The following is a 25555-nucleotide window of genomic DNA, read 5'->3' as shown; positions in this document are numbered from 1 at the left end:
ACTTATATAGATGTTCTTAAAATTTCATGCTCTTTCATTAGAGATGTTATTTTATATACTTTCAACGAATTTTTAAATTCGGGGGCGGAGCCCCGTACGGATAAGGCATTTGGCTTTGACACTTTATGACATATCACCTCCTATGACCTATCACATTCTATGACCTATCACCCTCAACGCGCGGGTACTTGCTCTCGTATAAATAACACTATTTTAAGTTGGCTTACAATTTTCCATATACCTATTACTAATTTTCAAATGAGAAGTGATATTCGCACCACCAGTTTTGATAAATATACCACATTGTACAAATTATATAACTGACTGTGCAAGTCAGTAATATACAGTTGTGATACATTAATTAAAATAAATGGTACAAATATCACTTCTCTTTTCGAATACATGCTTACCAGTTACCATTAGCACTAGCCTTTTCACGATTTTGTACCATTAATGCACACACAATTGTTGACGATCCGATCGAGATTTCCCAGTATTACAAATCAACCCCTAATGGACTTTTTTAGTCATACATCTCAAAGGATTTGTATAAACTTTTTTAGTCATACACTCATGTGCATTATATAGTTGAATAATATAATACATATAATTTTGTATATAACAAAAAGTGTTGTGTGGTGATCACCTTCATATCCCAAAAAATACAATAGACACTTGGGTATCAATTATAACATGCTATACTTATCACAACCCACAAAGTTGGGCGTTTGTACTGGAAAATGGTTGAAGACTTCTGATGAGATCACCATATCTATCTGTATATACTATATTATAAAGTAAATATTCTTTTGAGTTTCAACATTAAACTTAAATTTCAAATATTGTTTGAGTTTCAATTCATCAAAACTACATTGGATCAATAAGCTAAACTACTCGTCACCACCACTACCGCCTCTTTCAACACCGCCGCCGCCGCTACTTCCGCGCGCCACTGCCACCATAACCCGTCACAACCGACATTAAACCGCCGTATCGCACGGACATTCTAGTGTGATATCAATTTCATATAACCATTCAAATTTCAAGGGATTTGTTGCACTTAATCACTTATAGTCACAAAACACTTTTTACCATGTAAAATCGAACTGTATTTGAATCCAAAATCATTATATGGTCCACAAATGATGTACAATTACCTACAAAGTTATATAGTCGATATCAACGTACATTTAACACTTTGAGGTCCTTCACAAGAGTGTAATGATTGATGAGGTTTTTCTTATTCGAGCTATCCTGAAGACTAAATTAGTAAATTTACTCAAATGTACACGGCTTAATCAAGGTATATTATGAAATCTTTGAACATTACCATCTCTATAATAAAAATGTTCAAACTGTTTATTTATAAAGAAATACACGATATTAATCACTAGACCGACATCAAATGATTTCCTAATACAAAAGAATAATATAAACTCCTAAAACATAATATTAAACTTAACAAGTTGTGGTACTTGAAAAGTACAAATTTGATCAAGTCTCCCCAGAAACAAATTGTACATACAACACTGAACATAAACAAAACCATATAAAAATGTATCATCTCCAAGAAAATAGAAATAGAATACAAAAATACACGTACAGTAATTGACTAGTGAGTTTTGCTGTGGACCCGACAATTGTGAATCACGGCTTAATTAAGATTTCTTTAACCATTTTTATCATATTTCGTATTCTTATTACATTTTTTTTTATTTTATCACGCAAGGTTGTACATTAAATTTCAGTCTCAACTCTCAATCTATATATTTTTTTAATAAAGAGACAAGGTATATAAAATTGGGGAAAAAAAAATGTAAATGTAAATTGCAAGTTTGCAACTACAAAGTCGACTTGTAGTAGTATTAGATTCTTTGTTTATTCTTTGGAATCACCTCCACCACCATCTCCCCCCTCCTCCCCCTCCTCATTATCTATCTATACAAAGCTCCACGCCAAAAATATATACATACTTAAGATATATAACTATATATCAAAAAAAATGCCCGAAAGTGAAGAAGAAAACAAGCCAACCAACTTTTACATGAAGGGGTTGGCGGTGGCTGAGCCAGTGATGATGACAATGGATCTTGACCTTGATGGGTCGTGGAGTTTTGACCAGATCTTTTCATCTGACCCTTCACCTTCTTCTTTTTTACTGTCTGCTACTGAACAATCTTTTTCTCCTTTGTGGGCTTTCTCTGATGATGTTGTTAATACCACCAATACTATTATTATTAATAATAATACTAATCATGATGATGTACTTAATGATGCTGATAATAAACCTCTTGCGTTGACTTCTTCTGGAGGTGGTCAACGGCTTGTTTCAGGTGAGTTTTTGTTGGTTTTATAATATGGGTCTAGCTCAAAATTTGGTATTTTTTTGTTGTTTTTATTGTATTTGTGTATTTATAATTGTATGTATATGTATAATTGTATATATGGGTATTAGCGTATGGGCTATTGATTGATCATTGTATGTAATAACTAAGATTGGATTTATTTGGAAATATGTGATGAGGTTAACTGATTTTGGTTAGTTAGACCACAAATCAAGAAAATAAGCAACAACTTAAGTGTTGAAAAGGGAAGGATAGTTACTGTGGAATGTGGATATATGGTTTCGGGTCGGGTCACCTCCTTTGGCTGATGTAATGGGGTTTTTTATGTCTAAGTCCTAGTTGTTGAACAAAAGTTGTTTACTTGAGTATAGCTATGTTTGAGCTTACAAAATATAGTTATTGTTTTCATGAAAATCCAAAGTTGAAAATGAACCACACCTGAATATAATAAAAATATTGTTTATGTTTCGGTTGAGACTTCATTTATGTTCTCCGTTTTTCCCAAACCTTGTTAGATCTCTTTTTGGGTTTCATGTCCATTTGCCATTTTTAATTTTATGGGTCCCACACATGGATGTAGAAAATTCGAAGTGATTACGGCCTTACGGGTTTGCTCACTTGCTGTAACGAAAATAAACACTTGGTTCACATTTAGAATACCCAGAGTTATGTTGCAATTGGGTGTATATGGATATATCCAGTAAGTATAGTTTAATTCTTTTGTTTTCTGCAACAATGATTGTATGCATGTCTGTAGGATTGTCGATTTTAGCAAGCTTGTGAGGTTTTCTGTAATTTAGAGCTGGGTTGTTTGGAGATAGTCAGTGTCAAAAAAAATTTAGGAAGTAGAAGGATATGATTAAAAATGTAGACAATTGAACGAAATAATGTAGTTGGAGTTTTACATGTTATTGTACTATTTGACCCATGTATATGTAGACTGTCAAACTTTTAAGAGATTGAATTTGACCCTTTCACTTTTTGGTTTTTTGTCTTTTGAACTAGATGCTGATAACCCTGAGACCAAAAAGCAATCAAGCAATGATGTGAAAAGGCGGTTACCAATGCCAATTTTGGAGGTGAACCCATCAGAATATCAAGACGCAGCGTGTATAATCAAAGAGAGGATGACAATGGCACTTCGTTATTTCATAGAATTGGGTGAAAAACATGTTCTAGCTCAGATTTGGGCACCTGTTAAAAACAAGGGCCGTAACGTGCTCACAACCTCTGGTCAGCCCTTCGTTCTTGACCCAAACTGCACCGGACTTCATCAGTACAGAATGGCTTCTTTAATGTATGTGTTTTCTCTAGATGGTGAAACTGATGGAGTACTTGGGCTCCCGGGTAGGGTTTTTAGACATAAGCTTCCAGAATGGACTCCGAATGTGCAATATTATTCAGACAAGGAATACCAACGGCTTAATCATGCTTTGAGCTATAATGTTCGTGGAACCTTGGCTTTGCCTGTGTTTGAACCTTCTGGGCAGTCGTGTGTTGGTGTGCTCGAGTTGATTTTGACTTCACAGAAGATAAATTATGCTCCAGAGGTTGATAAAGTCTGCAAAGCACTCGAGGTTGGTTGTCCCATATTCTTGTTGATATGCTTATGATTAGTGGTAACGACTGGGTTGAAGTGGGCAAGTTTGTACAGGTCAAAACAGCTTTGGTTACCTGAAAGACTTTTGTCTAATGTTTTTTTTTTTACTTTTTATAAATAGTTTGGTGTCTCTAGTATGATTACAGAAGCTACGTTATTTAGAAAAAAAAGTTAACATTTTGTATTATTTGAATTGTCTGAAAACCATATGGACGTTCTCTGATTTGAACATAAGTTTCTGGACCGTAATTTTGTATGATATAATCATGAAACATATAAGAGTAATGGGAAAGCTCCTTTATACTATTCACATCAGATAGTCTGGTTGAGAAAATATGTAATACAACTTCAGTTTTGTTGCAGGCGGTAAATTTAAAAAGTTCAAATATATTGGATTCACCGAATACGCAGGCAAGCAGTAAGATTAAATATTAGTTGATTCTTTTATATTCATTTTTCTCCCTCAACAAATCTCAATATGTATCTAGTTTTTTCTGTACCCCAGATATGTAATGAAAGTAGACAACAAGCCCTAGCTGAAATCCTGGAGGTATTAGCAGTGGTTTGTGAGACTCATAATTTTCCGCTGGCTCAAACATGGGTCCCGTGCAGGCACAGAAGTGTCCTAGCCTATGGTGGTGGCTTCAAGAAGAGTTGTAGCAGCTTTGATGGAAGTTGTATGGGTCAAGTATGCATGTCAACAACTGATGTCGCTTTCTATGTTGTTGATGCTCATATGTGGGGATTTCGCGAGGCTTGTGCTGAACATCACTTGCAAAAAGGCCAAGGGGTAGCTGGACAGGCCTTTGCAACCCGTAGTTCATGTTTTTGTGAAAACATAACACATTTTGGAAAAACTGAATACCCATTAGTCCATTATGCACGTTTGTTCGGTTTAGTTGGATCTTTTGCAATCTGCTTGAGAAGTAGTTACACAGGTGATGATGATTATATATTGGAGTTCTTTCTTCCTCCTAATATGGTAGACTGCAATGATCAGCAAACAATGTTGCGGTCACTGCTAACTTCAATGAAGCAGCATTTCCGTACTCTTAAGGTTGCCTCTGGTGAAGAAATAGGAGAAGATGGTAGATTTGTTGAAATTATTAAACCATCAGTGAATGGTGATGTTATTGATTCTGGTGTTCAGTCAATTCGACTATCAGAGTCCATAATTTCAAATGGAGGACCGCTAGTTAAGGAGCCCAATGCATTAAATGGAAATTGTGGGAAATCTGAGAATGTTACCACAGTAAAAAAATCAGAGAGAAAACGAGGGAAAGCTGAGAAGTCAATTAGCCTGGAGGTTCTTCAGCAACATTTTGCAGGAAGTCTTAAAGATGCTGCAAAGAATCTTGGAGGTATGCTGATCCAGTTTTGTTGCTTTATTTTTATCATTTCCATTATGAAAAGGAGCAGTGTCTTTTACCCGACAAGTTAAGTCTTGAGAATAATGTTATTGAGATTATTATTATTATTGATTTTTCAGTTTGCCCAACTACGATGAAACGAATATGTAGACAACATGGGATCTCAAGGTGGCCTTCTCGTAAGATCAACAAGGTTAACCGTTCACTTACCAAGTTAAAACGAGTGATTGAATCCGTACAAGGTGGAGAAGGAACGTTCACTATTCCAACATTAGCAGCCACCCAACTCCCTCTTGGGGACGACTCCCCTTGTTGGCCAATGGCTCCAAATGGTTCACCAACTAACCAACAAGTTTCACCTGGGTCCATAGTACCATATGAACCTCCTTATACAAAGAACGATCAAGGTCCAACCAACCAAACATCTGGTAGCAGAGAAGCCAGTGCTGGTAGCCCAAATTCTCAAAGGTCATCCCAAGGTAATCCTTTTGTTAAAACTGAATCTTTGTTGAACCATATTTGAATTGTATGTCATAATCATAGTTTTGATTACAGAAAGTCTACGATCTGAAGTCAAAACACAGAATGTTGCTGCTGAGCTTTCCATATCTGATGCTCTTGTAGCTCCACAAACTGAAGAACCCCTCAGAGGAATGTTAATTGAGGATGCTGGAAGCTCACACGATCTAACAAATCTTTGCCCTGTCACTGAGCCTCTTGATAAAGTTCAACAACTTTCTCCAAAGGTACAACCTTTCATACCCAGGACAGATATGAAAACAATAACGATAAAGGCAAGTTACAGAGAAGATATAATTAGATTCCGTGTGGCTGCAAATTCGGGTATAGTCAATTTGAAAGAGGAAGTTGCAAAGAGGTTGAAGTTAGATGTGGGTACATTCGATATAAAGTATCTTGATGATGATCACGAATGGGTTCTTATAGTTTGCGATGCAGATCTGCAAGAATGTGTGGAATTGTCCATATCATCAGGGTGCAATATAATTAGGCTTTTAGTTCATGATTTGTCGACCAATCTTGGGAGCTCGTGTGAGAGTTCAGATTAATTACAAGTAGCAAGTTCCACACGCTAAGCCCTCATTTGCACAAACAAGCGATCAACATTTCAACCCTTCTGCATTCCACGTTTCAAAATTTGACACATGAAATTGCAGAAAAAAATGTCCCATTTTGCTATAAAGTTACAGAAAAACAGCTCAAGTTGTTTTTACAACCTCTTTTTTGGCGTTCGCTTTTGTATTTTTTGTGATATATTGGTCGTTTGAAAACGAAGTGTTGGAAATATTGATAATTTGTTTGAGCGAACGGGTTAGCGTTGGAATGTTAGGGTTAGGGTTTTGATGTAAGATTAAGATGTAGAGTCATGGGGTCATAGCAACTTTGTCCAAATTTTAGGCAGGAATTCTCCCCTATTCTTTGTTGTATAAGATGATACTATTGGTGGAAAGTGTTAATTGTATATTGGTTTGTTGTTTTCCTTTTTCATTTTTTTTTTTTTTTTGTTTGTCTCTGATTCTTATTTCAACACCACTTACAAATGTTATACTTTGGCCAAAGCGTAGTTGGTGAGTATAACTTGTAACTCAGTCCTACTCTTTTGCCATTTACAAATATAATGGTTACAAGCTATACACACAAGCAGTCCACATTGTGTAAACCAAAGTCAAAACTGTCTTGGTATAACGAATTGAAACATTTTGAAAAGAGAGAACCAAACAGATTATCATATAATGAAAGCTGATCGAAGCTTGGGATGACTCTGAGTGACTTGGAAGGCTGTGTAGACTGTAGAATGCAGCACTAGTATACTTTAACCCTACCATTGTACTCGTATAATTAAAGATTAAGAGTTAATATGTTTAGTTGGTTTTCGAAAAAATCAATTAGTTAATAAACCCGAAATGAACTATGACTTGACGAAAAAATTGCATTGTGGCTAAATGAGTTTAGTTGGCACGTTAGATTCGGATTGACTTTCCAAAAATCATTTACAAACCGTGAATTTTACGTATGAATTTATACTCGTACTTAGCTATAAGTGTAATAAATCGTACCAAAGGGACTGATTATGACAAGTTGTAAAGATAGTTTGTTATATTAAAATGGTTAGGAAAATATCTATATCTTAATCTTAATCTTAATCTTAATATATACTATAAAACAATTAAACTAATGACTTATTAACTAATCAAATCGCTCAATTTTATCAAATTAATTTTCGCTTATGTCATTATTTAGATTAACTATAAATCAGAAATTTCAATAATTATTATCCAAATATATTATTATATTAGTATTTATATTTATTTGTAGAAAAAGTCTCATTAATTTACACTTTTTTATTTTCCATCAATAATGTACACTTTTTAGCCCTAAATACTTAATTTATATTTATTTTTAGCCATCAACACTTGAGAAGATTTTTTTTAAAAATTACAAAAAGTATTTATATTTAAGTTTTTAAAGTTACAATTGTCACTCAAATCAAGAGTTTTAATTGTTATCAAAAAATATGAAAACAATCTTAATTGTTATCTAATTATCATAAGACATTGATTGAAAATAAACATATTCATGTTATGGGCCACATCATGATGAAACACATATACTTGAATTTCAAGTATAGAATCACAAGTATGTTTATATTTTACGAGTAATTCTTAATTTATTTGATAATAATAACACATTATGAGTACATTTGGTTTCAAAAAAATTATAAAATAGAGAAATTATTGTAGCACGTGCCTTGTGGAAAAACTACGACAAACAATTCCATCAATATGTCTCAGCTGATAATGATAGTGACGAACTTATGGTTATTGTACTACAACTTGCAAAGTATAACGCTTGAAACCATATTTTTTTCAAAATTATAAGTTTTTATCAATTAAACATATTAAGATTTAATATTGATAATATCATAAACCCCGTGTCCAGTGTCGAACACGGGTCTAAAATATAGTAGATACATTATAAGATGTGTATAATCAGATTGATTTTGAAACTAAATTCCTCTTCTTCTCAAATTCTCTAAATTCTCTCGTATTATTGAAACCTGTTTAATATACATATAAGACCAATTGTAAAGGTTGGTTAAGTGGGTCGGTGAAATATGCCATGTAACCAGTGAATGGTTACTATATCTCTGTGAAGAGAGTCGGTGAACGGGTATCGGCGATTTCATTTACCAAGTCTTTTTTTTTTTTTTTGTCAGTGAGTTGTTGGGATATTTTCTTTTATTATTTGGAGAGGTGGAGACGTGGAGTTTAAGTTGTAATATTTATTTAGAGAGGTGGAGTTTAAGTATGAAATTTATTTATTGATGGGATTTACTGTACATTTCATATTTAAATGCATCTATGGTTTATTTCATTTATTTAAATAAATCTGTTATTGAGTATTTTTTTAAGTAATGTTATGATCGGTTATTTTGGTTCTAGTTTCTTTTTAAACATTAGTGAACTAACTCACTAAGCATGCCGTACTATTATAGATTTTTATTTATATTAATGTAGTTTTGTTTATATAGAAATAAAATATGTTATTTTTAGTGTAAATGTATTGTGTTTTTAATTAAACGAGAGCAAGTACTTGCGTGTTGCGCCGGTAAGATGGTGAGGGTCATAGGTAGGTGATATGTGATAGGATATAGGAGGCGATATGTGATAGGTTATAGGAGGCGATATGTGATAGAGTGTCATAGCCAAATGTCTTAGCTGTATGGGTCCCGCCTTCGGATTTAAAAATTCGTCGAAAGTATATATCGAATGCCATCTCTAATGAAAGAGCATGAAATTTTAAGAACACCCATATAATTTTTATAATTTATCGATGTACGGTTTTTGAGATAAAAGATTTTGAAAGAATTAAGGAATAAAATGATTTATGAAGAAGAGAGAAAGTTGTAAGTATTGATGTATGGTACATCATGCATTATCATTTGTACATTGTTGAAATTCAAAGTTGAAAGTTGAAACCCTATTTGCTTTATAACATAGTATAGAAGTATAATATAGATAAAGGTGGGGACCAAATGATAGGTGAATGGTTAAGGGGAAAAAGAGAAGGTGATGCTGACGTGGTAGAAAAGAATTGTAGGTGAAAGTGGTTACAAGTGGTCTAAGAAAGTTATATCTGGTACTAGTGACAAGAAACTATAAAAGGTTGACAAATGAGACTGCACTAGTTTTTTTTTTCTTCTTCACATTTACATGTATTTTGCAAGGGATCAAATATATTTACCTTGATTGGCTGCCATTCTTATACATATGAATCCAAAGATATACCTCCAAATGAAAATACCTTGATCTTCATCTAACACAGGAGCAATACAATTAGACATCTTCAAACAACACTCGGTAACACAGACACAGGATCTAGAGCGTTAAGAAGAACGATAACACATGTATCCAAATGAAAATACTTTGATCTTTGGGTATAGAGGCGATCTGATTGCATTGCACCTTCCGGTCTTATCTCTAAAGAAGGAAATGGATGAGGGGTTTTAGTTGTAGTTGAATTGGAATTACAGACTCAGATACTCTGATGTTAACACTACTATGTGATGAACACGTCAGGTGTTAAGCATTACAGACAGACCTTGAAACAGCACTCATATTCAACGGGTTGTGCCCATATATTGAGATACTAGTATTAAACAATCACTTTTGGATTCTTAATATTAACAGTATCTCAAAATACTTGAGGTATATGATCATTGTTGTCTATTGACACAGCCTAATATTGTAATGAGATGTATTATGACTCAAGTCAAATGCGAAGTCAAAGTCAAAAAATAATCTTGACTATACCTCCTAAACTTCTCTTTCAGATTTGGATGTATCATATGTGCTACACTGCTACAGTATTATTTGCTCCTTAATTTAAGTAGCCAAGTGAGAACCAAACCAGATGACAATGCATATATATATCTATAACATATTATAAAGCCAAGCCATCCATCCTCATGCTTAAAATATACTTTGGCAAGTTAAATTTTTGTATGTAGTAGAAAAGAGAAATTAGATCGAAGAAGCAAACAGCTGGTCAGGTACTCAAAACTGACTCCAACTATGTATTGATTTACAACAGAAATTAGACTGAACAAACAATGGCTGCCTATATGTCAAACTAAGTACAGCATCTGTCAAAGGAGTTAATCTGTTAGACTGGATATTGATCATGTAGAGATTCCACATGCAACCGAACAGCAGTTTGATCTGAACTTCTAGAAGTTTTGATACAATCACTCAGGTCTTGTTCAGAAGTTAACAATATCCGGTCCTTGTCTTCATCAAGATACTTGACTTTATAACTCCCGGGAGTCAACTTAAACCTAGTACTGATTTCATCCATTACAGTTTCAAATGTTGCTTCAATGATGTGAAGATGGAACTTGATCATGTCACCTGCATACTCTGCTTTTATGGTCAGGTTATCTTTGTTTCTGTTGACTGCAGAGGGTTCGTGTAAAGCTCCAATATCCTCTTCATCCGTGTCACTTTGATTACTAGAATTGTTGACCTTTCTTTTTACTGCACTAGGTCCTTGCCACTCTGAGATGCCAACTTTTTTGCACTTGCGTTTCAATGTGGAAATTGAAACTACATAACGATTTGAAAAAGAAGATTAAGTTCTCAGTTTTTTCGTATCCAAATGGCTCAATGGCTTCATGTATAGAAGATCTATTTAAAACAGAGGATCATACCATTGAGATTTTTGGCAGCCTTTAGCATAGTATTCCCGTATTGTTGTTCAATGGCTTCCTGAGATAAAAGGATTGGAGCCGTCTTGTATTTCCTCGCCGAAGGTGCTATGTTTCTGTTGCCTGCTGGTTCTCGAATAGCTCCAACATCTTCTTCATCTGTGTCACTTTGAAGACTGGAATCATTAACCTTTTTATTGACTGCAGTAGGTCCTTGCCACTCAGAGATACCAAAATCTTTGCACTTGCGTTTCAAGGTAGAAATTGAAACTACAATATGATACGATAGAAAAAGTTCTTAGCTTTTTTGTATCCAAAGGGCTCAACAGCTTCATGTATAAAATATGTTCTATTTAAAACAAAGGATCATACCATTAAGATTTTTCGCAGCCTTCTTCATCGTATTCCCATATTGATGTTCAATGGCATCTTGACATAGAATGATTGGGGTCCTCTTGTATTTCCTTGCCGAAGGTTTAGGTAATAGTATGTTTTTTTGTGGAATCTTTTCACACTCTGTAGAATTCTCAACATCTAGAGCATCTGATTGATCACTTGGCTCTACACCAAAAGCAAACTTAAAAGTTCGCAGGCAGATCTTTAGCTTTAAGACTTGTTTGGTATTTGTGTATTCATAAGTGGTTATGGCTTATGGTGTTCTCGGAAGGCTAAAAAAATGTTTTTTAAGTGTTTGGGTACAGAAACCAACTTGGTGTTTAAGATTATTTTTGATAAAATAAAACTACATTGCAAGCCAAAGGGGTCAACAATATCCCAATCAGAATCTTCTAAGAAGTCCAACAATTATAAATAGAAGTTCATCATTACCATTATGATTTTGTGTAGATTCTTCAATGCCAATCAGTCGTTCAGTGACTTCTAGAGGTAATAGGGTCGTGCACGTTTGTTCCGAAGGTGCCATGTAATTGTCAACTATCTGCATTTCATTCACCGATAAAGAGATTGGTGATGATATCTCTTCAAATTCAATCTTTTCACTCGCCGAAGGTATAGGAAGTAGTACGTTTTCTTGTAAATTCTTTTCAGTCCGTGTAGAACTCTCAACCTCTGATTCATCACCTGGTTCTACACCAAAAACCGATATAGAGATTGGTGATGAAATCTACTCAAATTCAATCTCACTCATTTTTATATCATTTTACTTTGGGGTAAATTACAAAAATCGTCGTGTGGTGGTACGGAAATATGAGTTTCCGTTCCTGAAGCAAAAAATGACTCTTTTTCTTCTCGTCCTTGTGGCGGGTTATTCGCGTGAGGGCATTTTCATCATTTCACTTATAGGAGGGATGATTCGTGAAAATACTAAAACCACAAGGATGATTTTTGTAGTTCCAAAAATATATATATGTATATATATACATACAGAATTACAGACACATACATCCCCCTCCATTTTATTTCTCCAAAATTACAACAACAAAAAAACGGTGGTGGACTGGTGGTGACTAGTGACCGGATGTTGGTGGTGAGGGGAGGTGGCCGGAGGTGATGGTGGTGGTCGGATTCACAAACCCACTAGTAGTAGTTAAATCCATAAATAAAAATCAATAAAATATCAGCAAAAAAGGAAGTAAAAATAAAAAGAGTCAAAAAGTATACCTGCTTTGAGAAACATCGTAGATCTGGCGGCGAATAAAACGGAGAAGACATAATAGACGGCGATACCGGCGGCGATGACGGTGAAGAAAGTGTTAGGTGAAAGTGCGGTGTATGTGGTAATAGCTTCTTTCAAAGTCTCTAGTAATTCAACAGCCATCGTTCCACGTTTATTCTGTGAGAAAGAAAGATCAGTCAGCTATTTAAGTACTAGGGTTTTAAGTGTGTGTTTGAGAATAATTATTATTATATTATTATATATTTTTTGATCAGTTTAATTGTATATGATTTTGGTCTTGTAAGAATAATTATTATTGTGTATATTTATTTCGATTAGTTTAAATGTAAATGATTTTAGCTTTTTGATGAGAGGCTGAATTAATGAATGTTGATTTGGATTTGAAGTTGGATTGTTTAAGTCGCCGGAAGTTCGCCGTGAAATTCATAGCATGGGATTTGCTTGAAATTTGAAGTGATAGATGAAATGACGAGAATGCCCTCAAGTGCAAAGGGACATTGACAACGTCGTTATAACGGTAGAGACGTAAACCTATCTCAAATTCACAACGACAAAATTTAGAATGGGGAAAGGATATGAGGCCGTTAGACATTAAGTTAGGTGAAAAACTTTCACATACCTTTTTTTAAACCATAAAAATTATGGGGGGCCAAACATTTATCCAAAATATTAAAATATTGGTATGTGAGGTGTTTTTAATCAAAGTTAGGTGCATAACAACCCCATAATCACTATTGATTGACATTTTTAAGACACGTACCCGCGCATTGTGGCGGTGAGATGGTGGGGGTGATAGGTCATAGAGTATGATTAGAAAATAAGAGGTGATAGGTTATAAAGTGTGATAGTCAAATGTCTTAGCCGTCCGGGCTCCGCCCTCGAAATATAAAAATTCGTCGAAAGTATATCGAATGACATCTCTAATGAAAGAGCATGAAATTTTAATAACAATCATATAATTTTTATAATTTATCGATGTATATTTTTTGAAATAAAATATTTTGAATGAATTAAAGAAATAAAATAATTTATGGAAGAAAGAGAAAAATAAGTGGTTGTGATTTGAGGAGAGAGAAAAAAAATGAGTAGTTAAGATTTCTTTTAATGATATTATATGAAATAATATTATATGAATGTTAAATGTTGAAAAGTTAAAAGTTCAAAAGTGGATCTACTTGATAAGATAGTACAGATAAATAATTTAGTAAATATAAGTGATTTATCTATTTTTTATTGAAGATTCTTGCATTCCTCTCCTTCCCTATCATAAAAACACATGTTGCATTTTTCACAACACTTAAACCATAAGTGTATTCTCAATGCATTAGGATGAATACGTCGTGCTTCCGACGTTTTTGGTTAAAGATGTCGGCGTATTGGCCCCAATATTCACCACCACGCTAGAAGAATTGGTGTATTGAGTTTTTAATGAGTTTTTTTTTATTTTTGTTTTCTGATGACAGATGGTATCTGAGGGAGTTTAAAAAAATTTGTTCAATATGTATTTCAAACTTGCAGGTATCCAAGGAAGAAGACGAACATATCTATACTATATTATAAAGCATTTGTTCCTTTGTTTTTCCCAACATTCAGCTAAGTTTTTAAAAACCCTATAATGCCCCTATATATTTGTTTACTGATTTAAATATCTTCACTTAAAATAACTATAATATTATTAATGTAATTATTTACAACATATATCGTTTAACTCTTGTATTAACAACACTACCCTTAATCTACATTAATTACTTTTACATCAATAACTGTTCATCCTAGAGGTCAATTCCACCTCCACTCTTTGAGATTAGCCTCATTAACCATTCCTTAATGTAGTTGCTTAGGGACTCATTAAATACCATATGTCCCTTTTAGGGACTCACCATACTTCTCCAACGTCAGATCGCAAACTATCTTTAATTTACTATTCCATATAAATTTCAATCTTTTTGTATAAATACAAATTTACCTTGAGAGTATCATGCTTATTACAAATATTTCATACATGCCTAACGAGCAAAACCTCATTTCACTTATGCATGTTCTTTAATCCTAGTCTTGTATAATATATATATATATATATATATATATTTTTTAAATTTTTAAACGGCAGAAAGTCCTGTATAATCTTTTGATTTGCCAATATCTTTCAAGTCACATTTGCCTACCATGTACCATATTACCACCGCACCATATGAATTTCTTAAGAATTCTTTCAATAATATATATATTTTTTAACAACAATGGTGATTGGACTCATTCATTGTCCGGTGAAGATCGACCACATCACCAGTACAGTCAATTGAGGGCATGACCGGCAGTGGAAGTCCCACTATCATTCTAGAGGAAACAAGCTAAATGCTAGAGAAAATCCACATGCCCCACCTAATTGACAAAGACTTCCCAATAATATTTTTAGAGAAAATCCACATGCCCCACTCTATTTTTGGTTTTGTCCATCAATCCTTGTAGTCATTTGCACTCAAACATTTGGTAATCAAAAGAATCTCAAATATTTCTCAGGTAGCTTTTCTTTTATGAACCTTACACATGGGGGCTTAGGCATAAGACGAAGTGGACGATCGGCCGAGTTCCGATTTCTTAAGGGGTCTGACTTTTTTTTTATGTATTTATATAAAAATATATGTTATTAATTAAGTCTGTTATAAATTTTGATAATTATCAAAAAAAAAGAAAAACCAATAGTACTTAACAAAAAACAAAAAAACTCACGTACCAATTTGCTATAATACTTATCATCGTTTTTATATCTTAGTTTATATAATTATAATTATTGCACCTATCCTCCGGGGCCCCTTTTTGTTTTTTCGGCCGAGATCTATAATTTCTCAGAGATAGCACTGACCTTACAACTTTACAATTTGTAAATTTGTACCCTGTATGTACTTGGTACGACTCCCAAAAATATACTCGTATAAGGTTAAACCAAAATAAGAGCTAAATTCACTAACAGCCTCATTTCGCCACTTCCATGGCATAAGTCACCCGCAAAACACACATGTATTACTTTTAACTTTTTGCAACCATAAAAAACACCTAATTTATCAAGTTAGTTAGAATATATATTTTTTTACTTAATAAATAAAAATAACCATCAGTTTAATTATGAATTAATGATTTAATGTAATGATTGTTTATCAGTTTATTCATTTAATTCACTTGGCCCAAAACTCCTAAAAGTATTAAAATCTTTGATAAATGTTCCAAAAAAAAAATTAAAATCTTTGATAAAGTTTTGTACTAGAAAATTATTGGGTCAAACCCAAAATATACTCATATTCAATCCAGTAATCCACTATATAACAGCCCATTTACTTAAACCATCCGGCCACATTAAAAAGAGCTTCACAAACAAAAAAAAACCGAAAAACAAAAGGGTTTTAACTTCGAGATTTTATTAGAATCATCATCTCAGCCGGAATATCATCAAATTTCCGGCACCGCCTCAAAGAACTCCACCGAAAGAAAAATGACCGAAGTAGCAAGCAACGTAGTACACGAAGTATTAGGACAAAGGGCACAGGATCTTGACCAGCCCATAATCGATTACATAATAAACGTACTTGCTGATGAAGATTTTGATTTTGGATTTGATGGTGAAGGCGCTTTCGAAGCTATTGGTGATCTTTTAGTTGATTCTGGTTGCGTTTCTGATTTCTCTGAATGCCATTCTGTATGTATACTTCCTATATATTATCTATTTTATTTTCTTTTTTAATCTTTTCTTATTTTCTTGTTAGTTTTTGATTATATATAAGTGAATTGCATTGTTCCTTACATAAAAAAGATTCTGACTTTGGGATGCCCATTATAAGCTATTCTTGTGTTTTGCTTCTTTTCTAAAGTAAGGGTTTTTTTTTTATATACTTTATGTTTTTGGGAGGTATATAGGGTTTGTGGTGTAATTAGTTTAAAGTCCCGGTTTGCAAGACAGATGGCGAACGAACAAATTGTTTGTGCGCCTTGTGTTATAGTAAGGATGTTATGTAGAAGGGAAGGTTTAGACTGACTAAGTGGCCTGCTAAGTGGAGAGTATGCCTATATAGGGAAAAATGTGACCTTTTTTTTCAAAGTATTCAACTGAGCTACACACGCTGGGGTTAGCCTCAAATCTGTACAAGCTCTCAACTTCTAGGTTTTGGACTAATATATTTTTTGCAAGCTTTTAACTTTGTTTCTAGATAATGTTCAAATATATGTTGAGGATAAATTGTGATGTGCACGTCTATAGAAAGGGTTTAGTGTTGTTTAGAAGTTAATTTACTAGTTTTGTTTGTTGGCTAAAAGTTGTGAGAAATAGGACGGAGACAAGAAGTTGAGTAACAAACTTTTTAAACAAAATATAGATAGAGTCTGATATAGGTGAAAGAAAGCTATTTTAAGTTACTTACGGTTCGTTGCTTCTGGAACACTATTGCAGGTTTGTGGCAGATTATCAGAGAAATTTGGAAAGCATGGTTTAATAAAGATAAAGCCGGCTGTTAGAAGCCTTGCTACCCCATTTAGAATGAACGAGGGAATGGAGGAAGTGAAAGCTCCCAAAAAGAAGCCTGAGCCAGTTGACGGTCCTTTGTTAACTGAACGTGATAAAATCAAGCTTGAAAGGAGAAAGAGGAAGGACGAGCGTCAAAGAGAGGTAAGTTTCATTTATATATGGGTGTGGCTTGTGAGGCTTATGTTTCATAAACAGCTTGGATCAGCATGCTTTCATACAATTATTCTCCATCCAGTCAATGATAGATTTTTTTGTCCAAATGTTCGTACAAAAATGTGTTTGCAGTGTCTTGATGGAGTGCCGTTAGTTTTATTTTTGTCTTCTCATATATAATAACTTTTGATTGATCAGATGCAATACCAAATACATGTAGCCGAAATGGAAGCAGCGAAAGCTGGAATGCCTGTTGTATCTGTAAATCATGACAATAGTGCTGAAGGAACTACAATTAGGGATATTCATATGCAGAACTTTAATGTGTCTATTGGTGGGCGTGAACTTATAACCGATTGTACTGTGACACTTTCTTTTGGGCGTCACTATGGTGAGTCTGATTTTCAGCTCATTACAGCCCTTCATGTATATCACAGGTTTTTGTACTGCCAGTATCTGGTAACTGTGCCAGTGTTGTGTCCTGGCTAACTGCTTCTCTTTGATATGATTCTTTACTATTTATATACTGACTGCATTAATTTTCTTAGCAAGTATTCTCGTATGTGCATGTTGTATTTTGGGTGTTTTTTGTTTGTTAATCATATATCAAGTAGCATCCTTTCTGTTTGATATGTATCATGACCCGTTACATCTTTTACAGGCCTTGTTGGCAGGAATGGTACAGGGAAAACCACATTCCTAAGGTATATGGCTATGCATGCTATTGAAGGTATCCCTAAAAACTGTCAGATATTGCATGTGGAGCAAGAAGTTGTTGGTGATAATACATCAGCGTTACAATGTGTCCTTAATGCTGATGTTGAGAGAGCAAAGCTTTTGGAAGACGAAGCCCGTTTAATAAAATTACAGGTCTATATGACTTAGGGTTTGGCTTTGGTTCTGTGGTTTTTTTCTTCACCACTTGTGTTCAAACCATGTTTAGTGTTTGAACATGACTGTATTCACTGTATGTGACTAATTTGTGTCATGTCTTTTACCCTAAACAACATAAATATATGATTACTTCAGAGAGATGCTGAGCTGGATGCAGAAGCAAAGAAGGACCCGAGTTTGATTAATGACAATGATGGAATCGCACAAAAGCTTGAATTGATTTACAAAAGGCTAGAGTTCATTGATGCATATTCTGCAGAGTCTCGTGCAGCTTCCATTCTTGCGGTTGGTCTCTCTCCCTTATGATTTAGTGATTATTTTATGTTATAGGGTTATGATCTTAGATTCAAGCTCTAGATTATGTTAGCATTTTCTTTGGCATTCTCTTACTAATAGTGTACTAAGAGTTTTATGCTACACACATTTAATGGATAAATCAGCTTAATACATCTCAATTTCATTTTGTTGTGAGCTATCGTTTTCGTACTCTCTGCTAATTTATCTAAATGATCAATTTTCACTATCTATGGGAGTTATAGGGTCTCAGCTTCACACCAGAAATGCAGAAGAAGCCAACGCGAGCATTTTCTGGAGGATGGAGAATGAGAATAGCTCTTGCGCGTGCACTTTTCATTGAGCCGGATCTTTTACTACTTGATGAGCCTACGGTATGTCATACAAGAAAGAAATTAGCTTCTGGAATATTTGAACCTTCTTTAACGTCTTTTGTTTTGGGGTGCAGAATCATCTCGACCTTCATGCAGTCCTGTGGCTAGAAGCTTACCTAACTAAATGGCCAAAAACATTTATTGTTGTTTCTCATGCTAGGGAATTTTTGAACACGGTAACACTTTCTTGCCTCTATATCCTTGTGTGAACTTTACATTGGATTAACCAAATTAGTTATATGAATATCTCTTTGCTTGTCCTGCTTTGCAGGTAGTCACAGATATTTTGTACCTCCAAAACCAGAAATTGACTGCATACAAAGGAGATTATGATACATTTGAGAGAACCCGGGCTGAACTTCTCAAAAACCAACAGAAAGCATTTGAATCAAATGAGCGTTCAAGGGAACATATGCAGGTTTTTATCTTGTTCTATTTCTCTTAAATGAGCTTCATAGTTCATTATCACTGTTTAGAAGGAAGGATATGGATAAGCGTGTATCACATTTTATGACACTGTCTAAAGTCTAACCTGAACATAATTTTATATATATGTGTGGACTTAACACTTATTATTTTCTATTCTTGCAGTCTTTTATTGATAAATTTCGCTACAATGCGAAACGGGCATCTCTTGTTCAGTCTAGAATCAAGGTAGAGTTTTCTTCAAATCGTGGTCGTATCTGATAATATCAATTATAAGTCTCCTGTAGTAAATTTGCTTCTTCTGGTCACATTATTACTAGGCATTGGAACGATTAGGACACGTTGACGAAGTTGTAAATGATCCCGAGTATGTAACACTACTTCCTTTTTGATTTAGTTATGTTCGCTACTTCACTGATCTCTACTTGTTCTAATGCTTCACATGTAACTTTTTGAGTAAGTTTCATCTTGATTACATAATGGCTATTCTGTTCGTCTTGTGTATGCAGCTACAAGTTTGATTTTCCTACACCTGATGATAGACCTGGCCCACCTATAATAAGTTTCAGGTTTGTTTCCATAAAATAGTTTAGTTCTGAACTATGTAGTGTTTAGCGGTCCAAGGACCGGTATTTGAGACATCGGTTATCATGGCGGGATATCGGTGGGATAGCGGTAATTTTAATATTATGCAATATCTATATATATGATAATTAATACTTAGTACCTAATAGAAATATCAAAAGTCAAGCTTAAAAGTGTCAATATTTTTATGATATAATTAAATCATAAGTCTTGAAAATTATCCTCTGAATGGGTTTTTGTAGTTTTGTTTCTTATGGGTTTCTTCTATATGCAATCCTCTAAGGCTCCAAGCGCATTGTGTCAGAATTAGGATTATCGTCTTTTTTGTATTATAAAAGCTTAGTGCAATCTCTATATTGATAGAATTGTATCAGTATTGACTAAATTTTTACCTTTTTATGTTTTAAATGTGATTACAGTGATGCTTCTTTTGGCTATCCAGGAGGCCCAATACTGTTCAAGAATTTGAACTTTGGGATAGATTTGGACAGTCGTGTAGCAAGTAAGATAATGTTTTAAAGTTTACTTAAATAATTGTTTGCGTATCTTTGATTTTCCTTTAAGGCCCTTAAGCTGTAATTCTTGTTCCTCTCTATTAACCAGTATATGTATGTTATTTAGTGACTCTGTGTATTAAGTGAAATATATTGGTATGTATTCGTATTTTTCACTAGTATATGTCTAGGTTATATATTCTGTTTTTGTTCGATCTTTGTAGCCATAGTTGTTAAAAGGGCTTGCCTGATGCGCCTAAGGCGTTGGCGAGTCCCAATTGTGGCGCCTTGAACCCTAAGCCCAAGTCGATCATGGCAGAGGTGTTTTTTTGGGGAGGTTTGTATGTGAAAACCGGTTTCTATAGGGCCTTTTTGGGGAGGTTTCTATGTGAAATTGGTTTCTATAGGGGTTTTTTGGGGGAGGTTTGAAATGGGTTTTCATAGGGTTTTTTGGAGGGGTTTCTATGTGATAAACTGGATTCTATAAGTGGTTTCTTTTGGGAAGGTTTATGTGGTTTTTAAGGGAGGCTTGAAACCCGGTTTCCATATTTTTTTAGGGGTTTCTATGTGGAAACTGAAAACTGTTTTTTTAAAGGGGTCTCCATTGTTTTTTTTTCTTCTTGTAATGTATGTTTTTTTTGGTTTTTATATTTCATTTATATTCTAGCCCAGCTATAATTTTTATATTTCTTGTGAAAACTTAGTTTTTCAAGTTTTGGATAATTTGGTTTGAAGTTTTTTTTTTGTTTTCAATTTATGACCAATTTGTATTAAAGATTTTGGTTTAATGATTCTATATGGGTTTTTGAATGTTATTTGTTACTTTAAATGACATTTGTTTTTTTTACTCTAAGTGCATTTTTTTTTCTTGGGCCCGCGCTTTTTTTGCGCTTATCGCCTAGGCTCCATTTGGGGTCATTGCGCATTGAGTGCGCCTTCGCTTTTGACAACTATGTTTGTAACTAGTAGTGTGTCAAAATAAGTATACAGAATGTTGGTTCTAAAGCATCAAGCATGTTTGTGATTGTGTTCTATAGTTCGATTACCACTCAACCATGTGCTCAACATATGTCTGTTTAGCATAATAAAGTGTATTTTAAGAGCCCAAAATTGCTTTACATTAAACAATCTCAATGTAATTTGTATTGAACGTGATCTATCTTATCTAACGGCAGTTTCATTGTGTTTCATTTCATCCATTTCAGGCTTAATTTTTCAGTTTTATAAGTTTTAGTTCCTAACTATGGTATGTTAATTAATTTTCAGTGGTAGGCCCAAATGGTATTGGCAAGTCAACCATACTTAAGCTGATTTCAGGGGAACTTCAACCAACCTCAGGAACAGTTTTTAGGTCAGCCAAGGTAAATATAATAAAATTATCTACCAAACTCGCGTAATAAGAACGATATGGTTAACCCATATCTTATATGTTGTACTTTGCAAGTTTGGACTAAAGAACAGTTAAAACTACCCGCTATCATTTTTTCAACATGCATCATCTGTTTGGGTACTAATACTATTAACAGGTTCGTATCGCTGTGTTCAGTCAGCATCACGTGGATGGGCTTGACCTAACCTCTAATCCGCTTCTATATATGATGAAGTGCTTCCCGGTGAGTTCCTAGCCGTCAACTTTGTGTGTTTGTTAGTGTTATAGAGACATGCTCTTTGTTTTAAACTTTTGTTATAGATGCTCACAGCTGTGTTCCAAGTTAACATAGATTTGTAAGACCATCTTTAACCCACCACACTAAAATTTAGTTTATTGGTGCCACATCAACAATACATTGACTCACCACACTGAACCACGTTTACCATTAACCCCTACACTGGAATCGCAGTTTATTAGTGCCACATAATCATTTATATAAATACTAAAAGATACATTACGTTAAACCCAAAACCAAATTAATTGAAAATTTTATTAACAATAACAGTATATCTAGTACAAATTTATGTACAAATACAACATTGGAGAATGGGTTTAAAAAAGGACTTTTTGAAACTAGTATAACTATTTCATAAGCATAATAGTAGTTCAGGGGGCTAAGATGAAATTTTCTTAAAGATAAAAATTTAAAATTTGATAGCTTGACTTTTAGTCGTCTTCTTCCTCGCTAACCTGCAAGTCCGCCACACACAACTTTGATTTTTTTTCCCCCTTTTTAACAATCCTTTCGATATCAGCAGTAAACAAAAAAAAAAAAAAATCAAAAACCCAATACGCGAACTCTCTCAGTGCGATGGAGAATACGTTGGGCCAAAATGCCGACGAATACGCCGGCTTCTTTAACCTAATACACCGGAAGTCCGGCGTATTCGTCCCAATACACTGATAATAATACTCTGACCGTTAAAGACGGTCTAAGTGTATGAAGATACAGATCAGAATTACATAGATCTTTTATCCGATGGAATTGTTGACCGTCATATTATAATGGAATTCACATGGTATTTTACTTAAATTGCAATGTTTTATAAACCTATTTTAGCTTTAATTAATTAATATATTTTGCTATCACAGGGAGTGCCTGAACAAAAACTTCGTAGCCATTTAGGTTCTTTTGGTGTAACTGGTAATTTGGCTCTTCAACCAATGTACACCTTGTCTGGTATGTTTCTTCTTTTATCAAAATTTTTTATTATTTCTAAAACTTCAAATTTGTGGTGCTAAAATTATATACAAATTGCAACATAGTGCTTAGGACTCACTATTGTTAGTGGTGTCTCAGGTGGTCAGAAAAGCAGGGTTGCGTTCGCAAAGATAACCTTTAAAAAGCCTCACATCATATTGCTTGATGAGCCGTCAAATCATCTTGTACGTCTCTATGGTTACTTTATTTTTATTCTTTCCTACTTTGTATAAGCACATGAAAATGGTCTGTGGCTGTATTTGAGCTGACCGTATGCATATTGTATATCTTGTCATTTCATTTTTAAACTATCTAATTATCTTAGGTTTCTACTGTGTTGCTGGTTTACAAGTAGAAATTATGATAGTGTACCACATCTAGTGACCGAAAGTATTAACAATATTTGTCTTGTGAATGCAGGATTTGGATGCAGTGGAAGCATTAATACAGGGTCTTGTTCTCTTCCAAGGAGGGGTTCTGATGGTAATTAGACCCTAATTAGTTTTTGTTTATATAACCTTTTCATTTATAAGTCTCATGTGTATGGTGTGATGCAAGCGAATACATGTGTGTCCCATTTGTTTAGTGGTAGGAGTTGGACCTATAAAATGACGAACAAAAAGCAAGGAAAATGATGTGAACAAATAAGCGTTCAGGCTTGCTGTGTTTTCAATCATCTAAAGTTTTTGTTTGTGGGTCTCATTTATAAATGCTAGAAACTTGAGAATCACAATATGAAGCACGCCAGAGAGTGATATAAGTAAAAGAAAACCTACGTTTGTTTCGGCTATTTAACGATTTCAATTTGTTGGTCTTAATTCACATGAAGGGAATTAAAGATGTCATATCGTGCTTAAAAAACGGTTTTCCTTTGGTCAAATTCTTCATGTTATGCTGTGTTACATTTTTCCTTATATCTTTGCTACAAATGTATCAACTTGCAGGTAAGCCACGATGAGCATCTGATTTCGGGTAGTGTTGACCAGTTGTGGGCGGTGTCTGAAGGCAGGGTGACGCCTTTTAGTGGCACATTCCAGGACTACAAGAAGAAACTGCAATCATAGATTGTAACTTCCAAGTTTCCTGTGAGTAATTGTAATAGCACAGCCTTATAAGAGTGTCATATCATTTTGTATGGTGTCATAGCAACACGATATGGATATACAAATCATCAATGCTACACATTTTACCTTTATGGTGTTGAAAATGTAACATTGTAATGCATTTGTTCCCTTGGTTTTTCTTTTCTCCCACTTCTTGTTTAGTGTTCGCCGATTGTACTTGACCAGAGGTGACAACATAAGCGGGTCTGGCAGAACATGTTACGTGAGTAGATTTTATATGGGTGGGTTGGATGATATGGAACGCAGGCTGTGCAAAAAGGAGTCAATACGTCTGAACTGCTTTGGTTTTGTATTGGCGATCTACTTGTTGATGTACTTGATAGTAGTTCTTGGTATATTATGTTTGACACCTCTTGCCAGGCGGGTACAACATCCTAGACAGTGAGCAATTGACCAATTGTTTATTTTACTCAAAGATATCACATTAGCAGATTATGCAATCCTAAATTAGTAACCAAAACAAAGGGTTGTACAGAGTATTATCACACTGCCATAGCATTTTTTAAATAGCTGTACGTATAATACGTGATGCTAAGAATAAGTACGTATAATAATATTTTTACATCATGTTCCTACGTGGACAGCCTATTTACTCGTCACATCAGTCATATGACATTATATTCATAATATAAGATGTTGATATTGATCACCTTTTAAGTTGGAAAATAGTGTATTTTGACTTGATGTTTAGATAAATCTTTTTGTGACTAGACATTTCAATTAACATGTTTGAATATGAAAGATCAATATGCAAAAGTATGTTCAAAAATGAAAATTAAATATAAAAATAAGAAAAGCATGAAAGATTAAATAATGAATTAGTTGTACCATATGTGATATGTATATTTTTGTTTGTGGTGGGGTGTGATTAGTTAATTTAATATACGAATTAGCAGATTGGATGCATCGAGCAATTCACCTGTTGGATCGGAAGGAGAAGAATCTTTGATTTCTCTCAAAGTCAAAAACCACATCCACATGTTTGAAACCACGACAATAAGGCTCTCACCCTGAAGGAAAAACTATTTAATTCATTAACATTGGTATTTTATTCATCAAAATGAATAAAAAAAAAGTTCAATTTGTTGTTAAACACTTGAATAATGATATAATTATCCATTATGTTAGTTTTATGGAATTTTAATGCATCAAAATGATGTTTTAAGTGTTCTTACCGTGTTCTTACTGTAGTGTTACTCTATATATTATTATTGTTATTATTATTATATATGATATTATTATATATTGTATTATATATGATATGATGATATAATAAACACACTAAAAAATAAAATTCAATTCCAATCTCATCAGATTTTATCAAATTTCGTGAATCAACGCAACCTTATCATTTGATACATCCTCTTTAAATACAGTAGGTAAGACAAC

At 34.1% G+C, this 25555-nt stretch overlaps 3 protein-coding genes across 4 annotated transcripts; 2 read left to right on the top strand and 1 right to left on the bottom strand.

Moving 5' to 3' along the window:
• Positions 1 to 1878: 1878 nt before the first annotated feature.
• Positions 1879 to 6821, top strand: LOC122601274 (protein NLP7-like). 2 transcript variants are annotated; one of them, XM_043774040.1, is made up of 6 exons: positions 1879 to 2333; positions 3351 to 3922; positions 4309 to 4363; positions 4434 to 5306; positions 5435 to 5794; positions 5871 to 6821. In XM_043774040.1, exons 1-6 carry the CDS (start codon positions 2003 to 2005, stop codon positions 6380 to 6382), a joined length of 2703 nt encoding a protein of 900 aa, XP_043629975.1. In that variant the 5' UTR covers positions 1879 to 2002; the 3' UTR covers positions 6383 to 6821. The 2 variants fall into 2 exon arrangements, with proteins under 2 accessions (XP_043629975.1, XP_043629978.1); XM_043774043.1 differs by having other exon boundaries at positions 1880 to 2333; positions 4309 to 4356; positions 4451 to 5306.
• A 3561-nt stretch (positions 6822 to 10382) lies between these two features.
• LOC122601327 (protein NLP6-like) lies at positions 10383 to 12863 on the bottom strand. Its single transcript, XM_043774097.1, has 5 exons — positions 12661 to 12863; positions 11869 to 12126; positions 11413 to 11601; positions 11044 to 11310; positions 10383 to 10939 (listed from the first exon to the last, which is right to left on the bottom strand). The coding sequence occupies exons 1-5, from the start codon at positions 12815 to 12817 to the stop codon at positions 10500 to 10502; spliced, it is 1311 nt and encodes a 436-aa protein (XP_043630032.1). The 5' UTR covers positions 12818 to 12863; the 3' UTR covers positions 10383 to 10499.
• Positions 12864 to 16048: 3185 nt separating this feature from the next.
• Positions 16049 to 24249, top strand: LOC122601284 (ABC transporter F family member 3). Its single transcript, XM_043774048.1, has 18 exons — positions 16049 to 16367; positions 17115 to 17330; positions 17541 to 17733; positions 18004 to 18212; positions 18372 to 18521; positions 18776 to 18904; positions 18979 to 19080; positions 19176 to 19322; positions 19496 to 19558; positions 19651 to 19697; positions 19840 to 19899; positions 20335 to 20417; positions 21676 to 21770; positions 21936 to 22022; positions 22934 to 23021; positions 23142 to 23227; positions 23463 to 23525; positions 23987 to 24249. Exons 1-18 carry the CDS (start codon positions 16164 to 16166, stop codon positions 24104 to 24106), a joined length of 2142 nt encoding a protein of 713 aa, XP_043629983.1. The 5' UTR covers positions 16049 to 16163; the 3' UTR covers positions 24107 to 24249.
• The last annotated feature ends 1306 nt before the right edge of the window (positions 24250 to 25555 follow it).

The sequence above is a fragment of the Erigeron canadensis genome, chromosome 1 (genome assembly GCF_010389155.1).
Source record: "Erigeron canadensis isolate Cc75 chromosome 1, C_canadensis_v1, whole genome shotgun sequence".
NCBI classification, from domain to species: domain Eukaryota; kingdom Viridiplantae; phylum Streptophyta; class Magnoliopsida; order Asterales; family Asteraceae; genus Erigeron; species Erigeron canadensis.
Note: the sequence above shows the minus strand (reverse complement) of the source record. Positions and strands in the feature narration are given on the sequence as shown.

Coding starts and splice junctions, on each gene's coding strand:
- LOC122601274 (XM_043774040.1), top strand. CDS start 2,003: ATGCCCGAAAGTGAAGAAGAAAACAAGCCAACCAACTTTTACATGAAG. Junction 4,364..4,433: donor ACCGAATACGCAGGCAAGCA/GTAAGATTAAAT, acceptor ATATGTATCTAG/TTTTTTCTGTACCCCAGATA. Junction 5,307..5,434: donor TGCTGCAAAGAATCTTGGAG/GTATGCTGATCC, acceptor TTGATTTTTCAG/TTTGCCCAACTACGATGAAA.
- LOC122601327 (XM_043774097.1), bottom strand. CDS start 12,817: ATGGCTGTTGAATTACTAGAGACTTTGAAAGAAGCTATTACCACATAC. Junction 12,127..12,660: donor TACGATGTTTCTCAAAGCAG/GTATACTTTTTG, acceptor TTTTTGGTGTAG/AACCAGGTGATGAATCAGAG. Junction 11,311..11,412: donor GGCTGCGAAAAATCTTAATG/GTATGATCCTTT, acceptor ATCATATTGTAG/TTTCAATTTCTACCTTGAAA.
- LOC122601284 (XM_043774048.1), top strand. CDS start 16,164: ATGACCGAAGTAGCAAGCAACGTAGTACACGAAGTATTAGGACAAAGG. Junction 18,905..18,978: donor TACTACTTGATGAGCCTACG/GTATGTCATACA, acceptor TTTGGGGTGCAG/AATCATCTCGACCTTCATGC. Junction 23,526..23,986: donor TCCAAGGAGGGGTTCTGATG/GTAATTAGACCC, acceptor ATCAACTTGCAG/GTAAGCCACGATGAGCATCT.